Source organism: Aulonocara stuartgranti, assembly GCF_965226115.1.
Source record: "Aulonocara stuartgranti genome assembly, chromosome: 14".
NCBI lineage: Eukaryota > Metazoa > Chordata > Actinopteri > Cichliformes > Cichlidae > Aulonocara > Aulonocara stuartgranti.
This window is the reverse complement of record NC_138950.1, coordinates 22033924-22049589: the sequence shown is the minus strand read 5'-3', so window position 1 is coordinate 22049589 and position 15666 is coordinate 22033924. Positions and strand designations below refer to the sequence as shown.

Sequence of the window (15666 nt, the reverse complement as noted above, 5' to 3'; positions counted from 1 at the left end):
ACACACACACACGCATGCATGCACACACTATAGATTATCCCTATTTAAAAAACTGCATCCCATATGGTAGCAAAGCCCTGTGACAGGTGATGTGTAGTCTCCGTCGTTCTTTCCCTCTTATCATTTCCCTCCCCCTTCCTTACTCTCTCCATCTTTTATCTCAGAAGTTGCAGACCTCACTGTTGAGACAAAGTTTTTTGTAGCGCGTTGTATATGCTGCTCCAACTGCGCGTGCAGATGTGGGAGTCTGTGTGTGCATGCATGTTTTACTGGTGTATCAAGCTGTGAGCAGATCTGCTTGGGGCTGGAACTTTGCTTTGAGACTTTTTGTCAGGTTCTCCATTACAAGATGATAACACGCCTCGGTAAAGACAATCCTGGGGACATTCAAGCATTGTTTTGTTTCATAAATGGTAAGATATTTAGGAAGGTGGACTATTTATTGCAATTGCTACTTAAATGGTAAATGGCCTGTATTTGTATAGCGCCTTTCTAGTCCCTAAGGACCCCAAAGCGCTTTACACAACCTGTCATCCACCCATTCACACACTGGTGATGGCAAGCTACATTGTAGCCACAGCCACCCTGGGGCACACTGACAGAGGCGAGGCTGCCGGACACTGGCGCCACCGGGCCCTCTGACCACCACCAGTAGGCAACGGGTGAAGTGTCTTGCCCAAGGACACAACGACCGAGACTGTCCAAGCCGGGGCTCGAACCGGCAACCTTCTGATTACAAGGCAAACTCCCAACTCTTGAGCCACGATCGCCCCACAACTTACGAAAATGATCACACTAAACGGTGGCACATCAGTCGTGTGGCTGTGTGTGTTGGTGTTTGAGGCTTGTAAGTGCAGCATCATTCTTAACCTGGTTATGTTAGTTTTCAATTGCAGTAAATCTCTGTGACGTGTGGGCAGCAGAATCTTTTCTAGAAGAGCCTCATGTTCCAAAGTAATGTGCTGAGCTAAGAGATATGAACTTGAGACACTAATGAGATGTTACCAAAATGCGATCGCTTCCTCACGACTACACAGAAAACAGAACTGCTGATTGGTCGTGTCCATGGCTCATTGGACTGAGACAATAACAGTTACAACTCACATCGGTGTTCAATCACTTGTGCATGTAATTCCCTTGCTCCCCATTTTATTAGAACCCTCCATTTTCAGAGTTGACTAATGCAGGAAAATGCCACAAACTTAATATTAAGAAGCAATTTTTGAAGCTCATTATAGCCCTGATGTGCAGGCTTCACACCACATTAAGACAGGTTATTAAAAATGTTCAAAACCAGAAGTGACTCTTTACGAAATGTCAATTTCATGTTTGTGCAATTCAAAAAATGAGGAAGAAGTCTATTTTTTTGATATGCTTTCCACTCCATTTTTGTAGGGTGGATGATGTTAAAGAGCTCATTTAACTTAAAACATCATCTGCTTCCACATCTGACAAACTAGCTTTGGTACCGCATTCCAGCAAAGCAGTGAGTGAAAACAGCTCGGAGCAGTGTGACAAACTCGGAGAATACTGACGCCAAAAGACACCTTAGGGGTATTTGACACCCTGGCATGAGAACTAGAGGTGGGTTTTGATTAACGATTTATGGATTAAAATTGATTCTGGGTTGGATAACGCGATATCAATTAATTAAAATCCTGAATCAATTTTTAAATATAAATTTATTTTGCCCGAAACGCCAGAATCTCAGGTTAAACCTCACAAAATTTCTACAACCACCAAACAGCTAAAACAGTAAATGAGAGCAGGTACACGGATTCTGCACAAAGACGTGAACACAAAACACGACCCAACGCATCCGAATCAGTGAGATGTTGCCTTTCTCACCCGACGCACGTATGTGGACACGGACACGCCGTCGGTGCTGAAAGCCGACAGCTCACTGATTTTGAAGTGTCAGTGGGCGCTTTGTGTTTACGTCCTTTTTGCGCTAGATTCTCAAGCTGCAGGTTTTATATCTCTCCAAACAATACTGACTGAACCAGCAGCCAAAGACAATCCAAACTACGCTTCACATTTCGCTTCACATAAACATAGTCACGAATTTCCTCTTACTTTTGCTGTTTTGCTTCCACCACGATAAAATCACACTTCATGTAGAGCTTGCTCTCTCTCTAAATCAATAATCAAAACCCACCCCTACTTATTACCCACCAGTCTACGGTGTTGGCCGCTGTTTTGTTTTTGTTTTTTTTACGTACTTCCGACAAGAAGGTAAGGCAAGTTTATTTATATAGCACAATTCAACAACAAGGTGATTCAAAGTGCAAATAAAAAGCATGATTTAAAAATTATTTTAAAAAAAACAGTAGATAAAATCAGTAGTTAAAATGTAAATTTTGAAATTTAAGCTTAACATTGTGGATTTGGTGTTTTATTCAAATGCAGCTGAGAATAGGTGAGTCTTCAACCTGGATTTAAATAAACTGAGTGTTTCAGCTGATCTGAGGCTAACCTCAACTCACTGTGAACTGCAGAAAATTAGTAACATTTAACTCACCTCAGTCACAGGATAAATGATCCGAAAGTAAGAACTAGAGTGTCCAAGTATTTATTTTTACATATATTTGATAGCAGGGAGTGAGCCATAGTGTCACCAACTATTAGTATTCCCTAAATGGGATAACACTAAAGGCCACACAAGTACTGTAGTTGCCTCTCTCTTGGGTACCTGTCCTCATTTTCCCCAGTCATTATTCTTATTCTTAGAAGCTTTATTCATGAAGCCTCGGGGACAGGCCCTGGGGGAGGAGCTGGGGAGGAGTGAGGAGGATGAACAGGTGCAGAGAAGCAGAAAGATGCAATCAAAGAGAATAAAGAAGTAAGTGTGGTAATTCTACCCAGGAGCATTTTCTCCTGATGTCCCTCACCCCTGACCCGACATTCAACCCTGTATTCAGACACTGGTCCTAAAAAAAGACATATTATGAATGCTCTTTGAAGCAGCTGTGCATGTGTGTGTGTCGGTGTGTGTCAGTGTGTTAGTGTAAACGTCAGTGTGTGCTTGTGTTTATTAATGTGAAGACCTGACTCCCAACACATTCAAATGGCTATGAGTGCATTTAAGGACTAATTTCCAAGCCTTTTCTATTCCTTCGCTGCCCTCCAGAGCAGTATTTCCTCACTTTCTCTTTCTCTCTGTTTGTAAATATCTTTCTCTACCTCTTCTTTTCCTCTGCACTGTCTGCTTGGCAGACTTTACACTCTCTTGCTGTCAGAGCCCCTCGTGGGTTTTGGAACTACTCTCTTCCTCTCTTGCTTTTCTCTCTCTCTCCATTTCTTCTTTCCTTCCCTCACTGAGAACAACCGAAGCCTCCGTTTTCTCTCTGCTTGAGGCAGTTTTGTGAAAGAGGGAAGAAAAAAGGGACGACAGAGCGAGATAGACGGGAGAAGTAGGCAGACAGAGAAATGAATGGCCTTATTCACAAGCACAGCAAAACCAGACACACACACACACACACACACACACACACACACACACACACACACACAGTAGGGTACATAGCAATCTATCATTCTCAATAATCACTGCCCCTGTTTATGAAGCTGTTGTGGCTCAGTTATCCTATTAGCTATGTTCTACTGGAGAGGATTCGATATGAAATCCATAAGGTGGTCGAATGTTCTTCCCAGACTATTGATTTTCAAGGTTTATCTTGTCTTTATAATGCTACTAATTAGCCCACTTGAGGCATGGTGTCCCTGAAAATGTCTGATCAATTGTTTTCTGCATGTTTGCAGATTTTTGCATTATAAATATGTTTTATTAAACTGGATAAACATATCCCATGAGATTCAAAAAACTCTTTAGGTAGCTCTTCTAGGGAGAAGAATGCGTTATAATAATGTCTCCGGGAAGGAAACCACAAAAATATTTAATTCTTCATAACTCGTTTATGCCTCTTGCTTATATTGCTTATACTGCTGTGCATACCTCTTTATTTTGGTGCTGAACAATTGGCCATTGCTTAAAAAGCTCTCGGATGCCTCCTAATTTTGATCTATTTTATAAAGTAGTGAGCATTTTCTCTCAAAGAATATTAATCTTTAGGCTTTTAGCCTGACTTCATACCTTTTTTCTTTTCTTTTCTGCTCATAAATAGAGTGGATAAAAAGCTGCTTTCTTGATTTAAAAATAAACGTGTGTAAAAAGTGTGCATGATTGTCTATTACAGAAGCATCTGTTAACCTGTTTGCTTTTTAAGAAGAGCTGTGGGGAAAAGTGTTTCATGTGTTTTACTGTTGCATGATTTTATAGAAAACATACCATTGGGTATCCTTGTTGGTCTTCAGACAACAATTCTAAAGAACCAAATGGGAGAAAACAGTAAAACAATTTTACAGGCATATTATGAAATTTCTTTTCTTTTCTAACCTTTGTGGTGCCGGCAGCTTTTTGCAAGGAGTTGCTCCATTGTGTCATAATCTCCAGTATGGTGTATTATATGGGAACTAATCTGAAATCCATACAGTGACTTTGCTCTCTGCCAGATTTTATTGATCTCCAAACTCCTATCTTGTCTTTATAATGGTCCTCTTTAACAGAGCTTTTGATGCCCATACAAATGTAGTGCTTCACTGTGTAATAAACGAAACTTCTAGAATGGTGCAGTGGTTAGCACTGTCACCCCACAACAACAAGCCCCTGGGTTTGAACCCACTGGTGGCTGGGTCCCTTCTGTGGGGAGTTCTCCACATGTCTGTGTGGGTTCTTTTTAGGTTTTTAGAGACCACAATAAACCAGGAGTTCCACAAACAGACAAAGCTGGATCAGATAACTCAAGAAAGACTCTGTGGCTACAAACACACACACACATACACACACAGAGGTATAATCAGCAGGAATGGATACAGCTGGGTAACAAGAGATAGGTGATGACAATCAGGAACATGAGCCAGGGAGGAAGTACAGGTCAGAGCAAGACATTAGAAATTACCAGAGCAAAAAATGAACATTAACCCTAACTGGCACAATGTGTTTTTTGAATAGAATAACTAATTTCACATACAGTAGGAGTCTCAGTCACTGTGGACATTTTACTGTTCAAAGGATCATCCTCAAGCAGTTAAATATTTTTTCTTTGAAAATCTGGACTTTCACTTTTGCTGCGCTGGAACAAAAAAGCACAGGAGCTTGCTTCTCCAGAGCTTACCCCTGGGTAAATGAGTTAAACCTGAACTTTCAGTGTAAGCCATTGTGCAGTTCATTTGTCTATAATTATATTGCACATAAAGTTGATTATTGGTATTCACCACGTCCCCACTCCCCACCCCATTCTCGGGTACTACTGCTCTACCCTGTAGGCAGCCCCAGGCAATGTCAGGGAAAATGCACCTTATGGCTTTTAAACAAGCTTGTACTCCTCATTTGCTCATGTGTGTGCTTTATTTTGGCCTTTGCCTCAAGATAATGGGAGATCACAGACTGAGAATTGCATGTGTGCTTTGGAGGATGGAGGGATGCTTGTGTGTGAAGGTAACTACAGCATCTACAGTATGGGTCTGTATATGCGTACACTCAAAAAAAATAATTCATTGGATGAACGTAATTTCATCTTGCCACTTATATTCCATCTAAACAAATCATGTTATATTAATCCATCTTGATTGTGTTGTTTGCACACAATATATGTTTGTTGTTGTTTGTACCAAGTTAGTCTACTTAAATTTATTTAAAGTCATGTTATATTGTTTAAACACTTTGGCAAGTGAAAAGTCAGTCTTGTTACATGAACTAGTAAAATATTTGTTTGTTACACCAGTGATAATCTTGTTGAATGAACAAATGTAACTTCTGTCTGTAGTGCATGTTGTGTTCATATTACATAATGTTCAACGGATTTAGAGCAACTTCCAATCCACCCATCCTCTTATCTTTATCTGGGCTGCGGAAGTGATAGGGTAAGAGGGGCAGGGTACATCCTGGACAGGTCGCCAGACTATCACATAGAGACAAACAACCATTTGCACTTTAACACCTTTGGGTAATTTAGAATCACCAATTACCCTTACCCTAATAACTGCATGACTTTTAACTGTGGAGGAAACCAGAGTACGCAGAGAGAACCCATTGCAAACTTGGCCAGATTGTGGACTTGAACCCAGGACCTTCTTGCTCTGAGGCAACAGCACGTACCACCATGGCATTGAACCATGGTGGTACTCAACAAAAGTAGGAAAGCTATGCTTGATGCAGAATTTTCTTTATGTTTTTGTCCTTGACAAGTTAAACCATAGTAAATAGTAATACATACAATACACGTGGTGTGTATGGTTGTCTGCCTCTTCCTGTGGTTTGACATCTCGTGTAATCTTGTGAATTTCGTGAGTCCAGGCAACTAACCACTCTTCCTAGATTGTATCATGTCATCTGAACAAGAACAAATTAAGTTTTTGAATTTCATGCACATCCAACGTGATTTAATTACAGAAGGTATCTATTCTCTCTGCTATGTTAACAAAAGAAAAGCAAGAAGCTGTCATAAAGACATCAGCATCATGGTGAGGAATTTGAGAGGGAAAATGGTTAAAGAGCAAACAACACCAGAAGCAAAGAGAGCGACTCTGTTAGACTGTGAATTATTGTACTGTTTCAGCAACATTCTTTCTTCCCTGTTATGCAAATTGGACAAATTTGAATGTGAAAACAAGAAATAAAGTGATTTTGCAGAGTATGCAGATGATTGAGAGGGCTTTCTATATAAGCACAGAGATACAAATCAGAGAATAACATGGACGGCCGTGGATGTAGAGGCTTGAGTAATGCAGACAAAGGAAGGACATCAGATTTATGGAAGGGTATGCGCAGAGAAACAGAGATGTTTGACAGACAGAGTGAGTAATTAAGAATCAAAAAACAGACTGTACATTAACAAAAAAGGAGATGCTCGTGAACAAGTGAAGGGGGAGCAACTAGATGTAAATGTAGGAGATGTCCCTGGAGACCTATTGTGTCCAGTGCTTTAACTGTGGTGATGATGTACCATGCCGCTGGTCCCTTCCTCTCATTAAAGCTTTATGAAGCAAGCTTAGCACACATTTTATTACAATGACGCCACTGTCTGGCACATTCCAGCCTTGCGGCAGGGTGGTGTTGGTGGAGAGGGTTTCAGAAAAAAAAAAAGCCAATAGAGGCATAGATCAGAAAGGGAATCAAGAGAGAAAGGAAGACAGTGAGTGTAAGAAAGGCAAAACCAACATCAGGAAGCACGAATAGAAAAAAGAAGAAGCGATAGACGGAGAACAGAAGCTAAGAATGAAAGCTCAGATGAATGAAAAGTGGGATTTCAGTTATGTGCTCTGGGCCTGTGTGTATAGTTGCAGCTGTCTTGGTATTGTATAAAAATAGACTGGTTTGGGATTAAGGCTATCAATATTTCTTTAGGTTTTGATGGAGGCCCATGAGGTAGAGGGAAAATTCAAATTTGAAGACAAGTGATGTCATAAGCTGCATCTAAGCCAGAAGTTTCAGTCAAATTTCAAAAGAAGTCATCAGCTGGCACAGGAGCTCTGCTCCAATCTGCTACCCAGGATGTCAGCTCACATGTTCAGTGCTTCAGTTCTATTATTTCTCATTCTGCTGGGTTTTTTCCTTAACTCAAAATAGTTGATCCTTTTACTACAAATTCATCCAAAATCAAGCCAGTTGTACTGAGATTTATACATACAAATGGATTTTCTTTAGCATTTATAATAGATGAAACTCCAAGTACTGCACTTTCCTGGCACTTCACTAAAAAAGTACAATCTTTTTTTATTATCTTATAACATAACCTCATTTCAGCATCGCTTATGTTACGCTCATGTGCACTGAAATATCAACCGAAATCTGGGAAAAAGTTGTAAAACTCATTTGTGAAGACACTAAGAACATTGACTTTAAGAACGCCATGACTCAGCTACTGCTGAATGACGCATGCTAAGTACGTCTAGTATGCTAGTTCTCTGAATTGAAGACATTTAGCTCCTGTCATAATCAGAGACTAAATCCCTGCCTTATCGCCTCCTGGGTGTAGGGGCCTCAGCTTTGTTTAATTGCCACAAGCCCAAGCGTCAAAGCTGCATCTCCCTCAGTGTTTACCCCCACTGAGGCTTATAGCTGATAATGGAATTACTCTGAGTCCCAGGGGGAGGGAGAGCAGGAGGAACAGGAAGAGGAGGCAGCTATAGATGAAGGAAAGTGGATGATGGTGGAAGCTGAAAGAGAGAGGATGGATGGAGCATCTGCCTGGAAAACTAAAGAAAGGGGCAAAGGTATGAGGTGATGTGATGTGATGCACAAGAAGATAAATAGAGGGAGAAAGACAGGAAGGAATTTAGAGTAATGCCTGACAGTTGCCAAAAGCAAACCCTGCAGTCTTCGTGCCTTACTGTTTACTCCAGTGTGACGTATGATGGGGCGGAGAATGAATTATGATGCAGGGTAGAGCTGAAGTCTAAAAACATGGCTGTTTGAAAGAAAGGAAGAATGGGACTTAGAAAAGAAAGAGGAGGAGGGAATAAGAGGATAAAAGAGAAAGTGGGCAGCCGAAGTGAAACATTAAATCCTATAAAAAGAAATAAATGATGACACAGTTTTCTTAGACTTCACTCGCTTAATTTCTGTCCTCTTCTTTTTTTGAGAATATGGAGGATTCCTCTGTTCACATACCAAATGCTTTTTTCTTGGTTGAGCTACAAAGATGAATGACAAAACAAAGCAGAGGGTAGAATTTTGCAGAAGCGACATAGCGGAAGATGTCAGAGCTTTTTAGTCTTCTCTCTGTCATGTTTGAAAGCTTCCGGATGTTTGGCGACTGAGCTGCAGTGCTGTAGCAGAAAATGACTATATTTGAAGTGAACTCGTGGCTTGGTCTCGGATTTTTTATTTATTTTTTTTGGCTCTGCATGTCTGTATGTGTGCAGAGATGGATCTTAAGGATCTAAAAGCTGTTGGGAGTTTGGATTTCATTTTAATTTTCTCAAAAAAGGCATAAGAAGCAACATGAATTTTGGCAACTGGGAACGATTTTGTGTGAGCATTTGAAAATGTCTTGTCAGGGAGCTTAGGTTGGCGTCTGGTTTTCAACCCATGCCCCTGCAAATGTTTGTGCTTGTAATTTATAACTACATGTGGAAGTACATAAGAAGTGGCAGGGAGGGCTATTGTGTTGGGGCCTGTTTTGGGTGAAATAAAAGTCATTTTGCAAAGGCAGTCTAATGTGAAAATGACTGATGTATTTTCAAGATCTGTTCTGTTTCATTAGGCATTTGCAAAATCAATCACACACACAACTCAAAAATAAATTAAAGAAAAAATGCAGTTTGTGGGTCTAATTAGGAGTGTAAAGTTAGTGCATAGCTGACACAAGTTGAAGCCGTCTCTCATTAAAATTGGTTCACATGTGAAACCCGATTCCACAATGTGAATTTAATTAAGGGCTTCTCCATCCTCCCTTCTTGCTGTTTTTGGATCGTTTCTCTAGCAGCTGAGTCACTGAGTATAATATAGTGTCATATAGTATTTTTGTCGACTTACCCACTTTTTTTCCTTCTTCTACCTGGATCCCTTTTGTGTCCGACACCTTATCCCCCGACCCCTCTCCATCTTCCACCTCTTCTCTGTCCACAGTCTGTTCTCAGTATTCAAGGGGGGTCTTCGCTATCTTCGGCCTTTACGACAAGCGTTCAGTAAACACGCTGACATCGTTTTGTGGGGCCCTGCACATCAGCCTAGTGACACCCAGCTTCCCCACTGAAGGCGAGGGCCAGTTCACGCTGCAGCTTCGGCCGTCCATCAGAGGAGCTTTGCTGTCCCTGTTGGACCACTATGACTGGAGCCGATTTGTCTTCCTCTACGACACAGACAGAGGTAAATGCCCAGCAATGACTGCGCTAATGTTGCATGTAAAAACAGTTCGAATATATAGTGGTCTTATGACCAAGACAAAATCTGACCACTTCTAATTTTCTTCTACTTAACTTTTATTCCTTCTGAGTTTTAAAGAGCAAAGTCAGAAAAAAATCACAGAAAAAAAATCCAAGCGCTAATGGGCAGGTGTGTCATTGTTTTCATAGGACTCAATGCCATTCTGTTAATACTACATACACCACATGATCCAGTAGCTTCTGGATCCATCCTTGGTGTTAAAAATTTTTTTAAAATTAAAGTAATAATTTTCTTTTTGATTTTTAGTATTTCACATTTAATTCAATTCAGTTCAGTTTTATTTTATAGCACAAAATCACAACAAGAGTTGCCTCATGGCACTTTATATTATAAAGGTAAACACCTCACAATTATACAAAGAAAAAACCCAACAATCATATGACCCACTATAAGCACACACTTTGGCAACAATGGGAAGGAAAAACTCCCTTTTAACAGGAAGAAACCTCCAGTAGAACCATGCTCAGGGAGGGGCAGCCATCTGCCGTGACCAACTGGGGGGTGAGACAGGATAAAGACCTGCTGTGGTTAGCTCGCTCTGCTTTATAATGTTGTAATTTGAGGTTTGCGTGCATTTGCTTAAGGTCCCGCACACTGTCTCACAGAATTGAGGGCTAGACTTCGACTGGGTCTTTGCAGCACCTTGGTTCTTTTCTTTTACAGCCTATCTGTTATAGATTTGCTGCTGAGCTTGGGATCATTGTCCTGTTGGATGACCCAAGTCCTGTGGCTTCAAAACAAGCCCCCAAATGATCAATCCTCCATGCTTGTGCTTAACAGTTGGCATGAGGTGTTTGTGCTGATATGTTGTGTTTGGTTTTCACCAATCTTGGCACTTTGCTGGGCATCTCCACTTTGGTCATGTCTTTCCAATGCAAGCACTAAAGCCTTGACATTTTTTTTCAAAAGCATCTTTGCAAACCTAAGTCATACAGCCCTGTTTTGTTTTTGTTTTTTAAGGGGAGGCTTTCTCATGGCAGCCTTTCAAAAAAAGTTGTACTTTTTTACCAGTCAATCTTCATCTAATTGTGCTGTGACAAACTTTAACATTTAACACACTTACTGAGGCCTATAGACCCTGAGACCTATTGCTTGGAGGTGTTTTGCATTTCTAAGGCCGAGCATTGCATTGTTTGACTATATGGTGGATTTCCTGGGACGTCAGCTCCTGGGAAGATTGCAGCATTGAGCTAAAACATTCCTGAATCCTCCAGAACATCAAACTGTCAAAACTTTTTCTTTCATAGAGGTGCTCAGACTTGCAGATGATCAGTTAATCAAGGACATTTGATTAGCAGCACCCAGCTGCTACTGACCCTCTTAATTCCTATAAAAGCAGTAAGGGCGTACCCCTCTTAGCCTTAACCCTTTCTTTTCTTTTTTTTTTCTTTTTTTTCATAAAGTAACTCCCATATTTAGCCCTGTGTTCTCATGGAAACACAAAGGTTTTATTACTGGCAATGGGCGACCGTGGCTCAGGGGGTTGGGAATCGCATCTGTAACCGGAAGGTCGCCGGTTCAATCCCTCGGCTCTCTGTCCTGGTCGTTGTGTCCTTGGGCAAGACACTTTACCCTACTGCCTACTGGTGTTGGCCAGAGGGGCCGATGGTGCGATATGGCAGCCTCGCTTCTGTCAGTCTGCCCCAGGGCAGCTGTGGCTACAACTGTAGCTTGCCTCCACCAGTGTATGAATGTGAGAGTAAATGAATAGTGGTATTGTAAAGTGCTTTGGGTGCCTTGAAAAGCGCTATATAAATCCAATCCATTATTATTAATGAGCAGACTTTATAAGGACAGCAGCTGAAACAGTGGTGATTTGGCACTTTTCAGCCAGAGACAAAGATTTGGCGTCAGCTCTCGCGGCGTTCACCTGCTTTTGATTCGACCATGCCAAAATGCAGCACACGCAAGTTAGTGGAGCAGGCACAGCTGATGCCCTCAGACCCTAACCACTGTCATGGGGATGCTTGGCACGTTATTTCTCTCACACACACCTACATGTGTGCACAAATAGACACACACATACACTCCCACACAGACTAATCCCCAGCCACAGGGAGTGAAACACAGGTCAAACATGACGTAAAGTCCCCAGACCGTACTATAGTGGGTGTGTGTGTGCATGTGTGTAGGTGCCTCAGCCAGCATCCTGTGGCCTTCGTTGTTTTAAGTTATTACCTGGGGGAGCAAAAGGGGAAAAAAAGAGGAAGGAAAAGGGGGAACAGGAAACACAGGTTAGGTCAGTCGTGCTGGTGGCAAAGTCAAAAAGACAGAAAATTAGCTGTGAGTCATGAGAGGAGGAGACAAACAAGGTGACGGGGGCAAGGGCTAGGAAGAGGAGAAAGTGGAGGTAGATGGGGGGGCAGTGGAGGATGGCAGGGGGAGCATTACAGAAAGGAGGAATAAGTAGACAGACAAAATCACAAGCCTCTGGGGATGTACAGTAGCATATAGCACAGGAAGGAGGGGAAATGTTTGAGAGAAAGGGGGATGGGAGGGAGAAATGGAGCGAAAGATGGATGCGTAAGAATTTGGGCTGTACTCACCCATGACTTGGCCAAGGCAGGGCCCTTCATTACAGGCTCCCATCAAGACCTGCTGCCTGTAATGTGCTGGAAAATAGGCAGTAACACTGTGATCTGTTTTATGCACCCTGCTCTGCTCCAGAGACAGCTGCTAACACGCACGCACAGAGGCACGAACTGTGGATGTCCACAGAACTGCACATGTGCATGCAAAGGCAAATGCATTCACAGACAAATTCAAATAGATTACATTAGTGCATACCCATTTCTGAAAGCATTAGATAATATGTGTAAAAACAGTACATAGGAAGGCACACATACTGCAAAACACCTGAGTAACTTACAATATAATCAGTTTGTATTCTGCAATTAGTTTTAATTCTGATTTCATTTCGATTTTTTTTGTGTTCAATACAGTTTAGTTTCTGAAGCAGATAAGCTCATTTGAGTTTAGTTTTTATCCACTCTTTCATTTTCTTCTGCCTCACCAGTTCAGGGTTGCAGGTGTGCTAAAGCGGTCACAGGGCGAAAGGCAGGGTGCACTGCAAAATGATGATTTTTAGTTTAGTTTTTATTAGCTAGTCTTAAACTGGTTATTGCAGTAAAAACAAAGCACTTTGTGAAGGCGGTTGACTCCAGGTCACGCACACCTGCTAATTCTTAATAAACAAAATCAGCAAAGTCTCATCCAGGCAGGTTGTGATGACACATGTGAACAAAATGTCAAAAACAAATTTTCTTTTAGTTTAGTGGATTTCGTAAGTTCACAAAATCTTTTTTGTCAGTTTATTTTTCTCCAAAAGTTGGGTTATTTTTTACACCAAGTTTTACCTTTTTAGAGTTTTAGGTTAAGTTTTAGGCACAGACATTTTCATTTAGACACATGTATGATTCTATATAGCATCAGTCTAGTGGTTAAAAAGGTCAAACTAGAGTGTGTGCTTTCTCGTCTTGTGTTTTAGAAGACTCCCGCTGTACTCGTGATTCTCTGCCTTTGTGTCCATGTGACTTTCAGCGAATTGTGATATCATTTTATTTTGATTGAATCTGCTTTGCTCAGAGAGTTAGCATCAAGGTTTGTTTCAGCGCTCATTGTGATAGAAACATGGCCGCATGCCAATATTAAGAAAGAATATTGCTGTTGCATTGTGTTATTACTTATTATTACATGTTTCCCATTTGTCTTGACCCAACATGACACTTGTTCGGTGTAATATTATATCCATTGTCACTCATGTTGACACCTTCTGCTTGTTTGATCAAGTCAGATTCATTAGAAACACATTAAGAAGACAGCCTGTTCAAAGGTGTGTTGCCTCATATTGTAGAAGCAGAAGTCCATTTTATAGTTTTGATTCCAGACTATAAATACTAAGTATTTACACATGAATTACTTTTTAATCCTATTTTACTCTTAAGGGGGAAAAGGATTGAGAATTTAATTTCAATGAAATGTCAACACTGAGTGTCAGAATTCGACAGACAATTCAGACGTTACACTTTGCAGGCTGGAAGATAAAAAATTAAGTTGAAGATGCGTTAAATGCTAAGCATTTTGCCCCTAGTTTTTAAGCGTAATGCACACCTGGAAACAGTTTTGCTAATTCTGGTATAGTGTGCAAAGGTTTTACCTCAACTATGATTAGGATAACAGATTTTGAAAACACGAGCACTTTTATTTATTTAGTTTTTTTTCTGGAAAAAACAGCAAAGCATAATTTATCCATTTTTCAACTGCATCATGTACCTAGTGCAGCATTAATTCTCTTTTTTGCTTCCCTTACTCTCTGTTGTTTAGGTTATGCAATACTGCAGGCAATTATGGAGCGAGCGGGGCAGAACGGATGGCAGGTCAGGACACACACAAATGCGCAAATTCTTGGAAACCTGCTAAAACACACACACATGCACAAGAATTGTCATGCTTTCTCAGAGCGCACAACTAGTATATTAATTTAAACATCCACATGCACACACTGTGCTCCCATACTGTGTATTCACATTTCTGTGATTAGTTCTTCAAATAGCTTTTTCATTTGCTTGAGGTTTACATGCATGACTCTATCCATGATGTCTTCTCTTGTGTTCCTGCGCGCATTTGACATGTACAGGTGAGTGCAATCTGTGTGGAGAGTTTCAATGAGGCGGCGTATCGGAGACTCTTAGAGGACCTGGATCGACGGCAGGAGAGAAAATATGTCATTGACCTGGAGCCTGAGAGACTACAGAGCATCCTGGAACAGGTACTGTTATTGGGAAATTTAACCAACAAGATTGTGAATACTTCAGTCTAAAATCCAAAATAGTGCTTAAGCCAGCAAACCATGTAACTCATGTTAGTTGAGTATGGAGGTTGAATATGGAGAGATTTGTGGTGCAGATAACTTAGCAGGATGGAAAAACATGGAATAATTAACAGGTCTATTAAATGTTAAATAATTCTGTTTTAGAGTAAGTTTGAGGTTGTTATTGCCATTTATTAATGGCTACATTACATTTACAGCATTTATAAATACTCTACAGTCCCTGGTTACAAGTAATAAAAGGAATTTTTAAAATGTAAAAAAAGAATTATCCAACTGCTGGTGCATGGAGGTCTGACACTGATCTGGATGCTAAACAAGATCATGAGATCGAGTTAATGGCTGCCCAAATATCACTGAGTGAGGGCAGAGATGACATTACTGACCTGCACTTAACACTTAATGAGATACAGCCAAAGCACAATGATACGTTTTTAGATCCTTTTAACCACATAATAGGTTGTGTTAAGTAATGAGGTGAGACCCTGTGAGAAATAGTGAAAACAATTAGAATTAAAGTTAAGTTACTAATGACTGTAGTACCACATAATGGAGATTTTTCACCGTACCACTAGTGTCTGCCGACTGTCTGCTCCACTCAGCTGGTTGCAGCAGCTCGCCTGATGCTTTCTGACATCTGGAAAGAAAACAAGATTTGAGTTTTTCCCTGGAGTTCGTAAATGTGGAATGAAAAACTGTGACTTCCCCAACAGTGTGTGATTGCAGTAATGACAGTAAAGAGTCCTATCGCACACAGATTTCAAGCATATACCCACGTAATAAATATCAAGGCATGCGCTCGGACACCTTATGGCTCTCTGAGTTCATTAGATTGTCTGTCTTGTTTGATGGTTAAGTCTTGAGCTCTGACAGGTCTCAGGAGTGTGTG

The 15666-nt window shown here is 40.9% G+C and overlaps 1 protein-coding gene across 1 annotated transcript in view; it reads left to right on the top strand.

Annotated features, from left to right (window-relative positions):
- The window catches only part of gria4a (glutamate receptor, ionotropic, AMPA 4a), a 122248-nt gene that overhangs the window by 51442 nt on the left and 55140 nt on the right, over positions 1-15666 (top strand). Inside the window, exons 5-7 of the mRNA XM_082501984.1 lie at positions 9632-9871; positions 14273-14325; positions 14586-14717. Of these exons, the coding sequence (XP_082358110.1) occupies positions 9632-9871; positions 14273-14325; positions 14586-14717 (425 nt within the window). The remainder of the gene's footprint in view (positions 1-9631; positions 9872-14272; positions 14326-14585; positions 14718-15666) is intronic.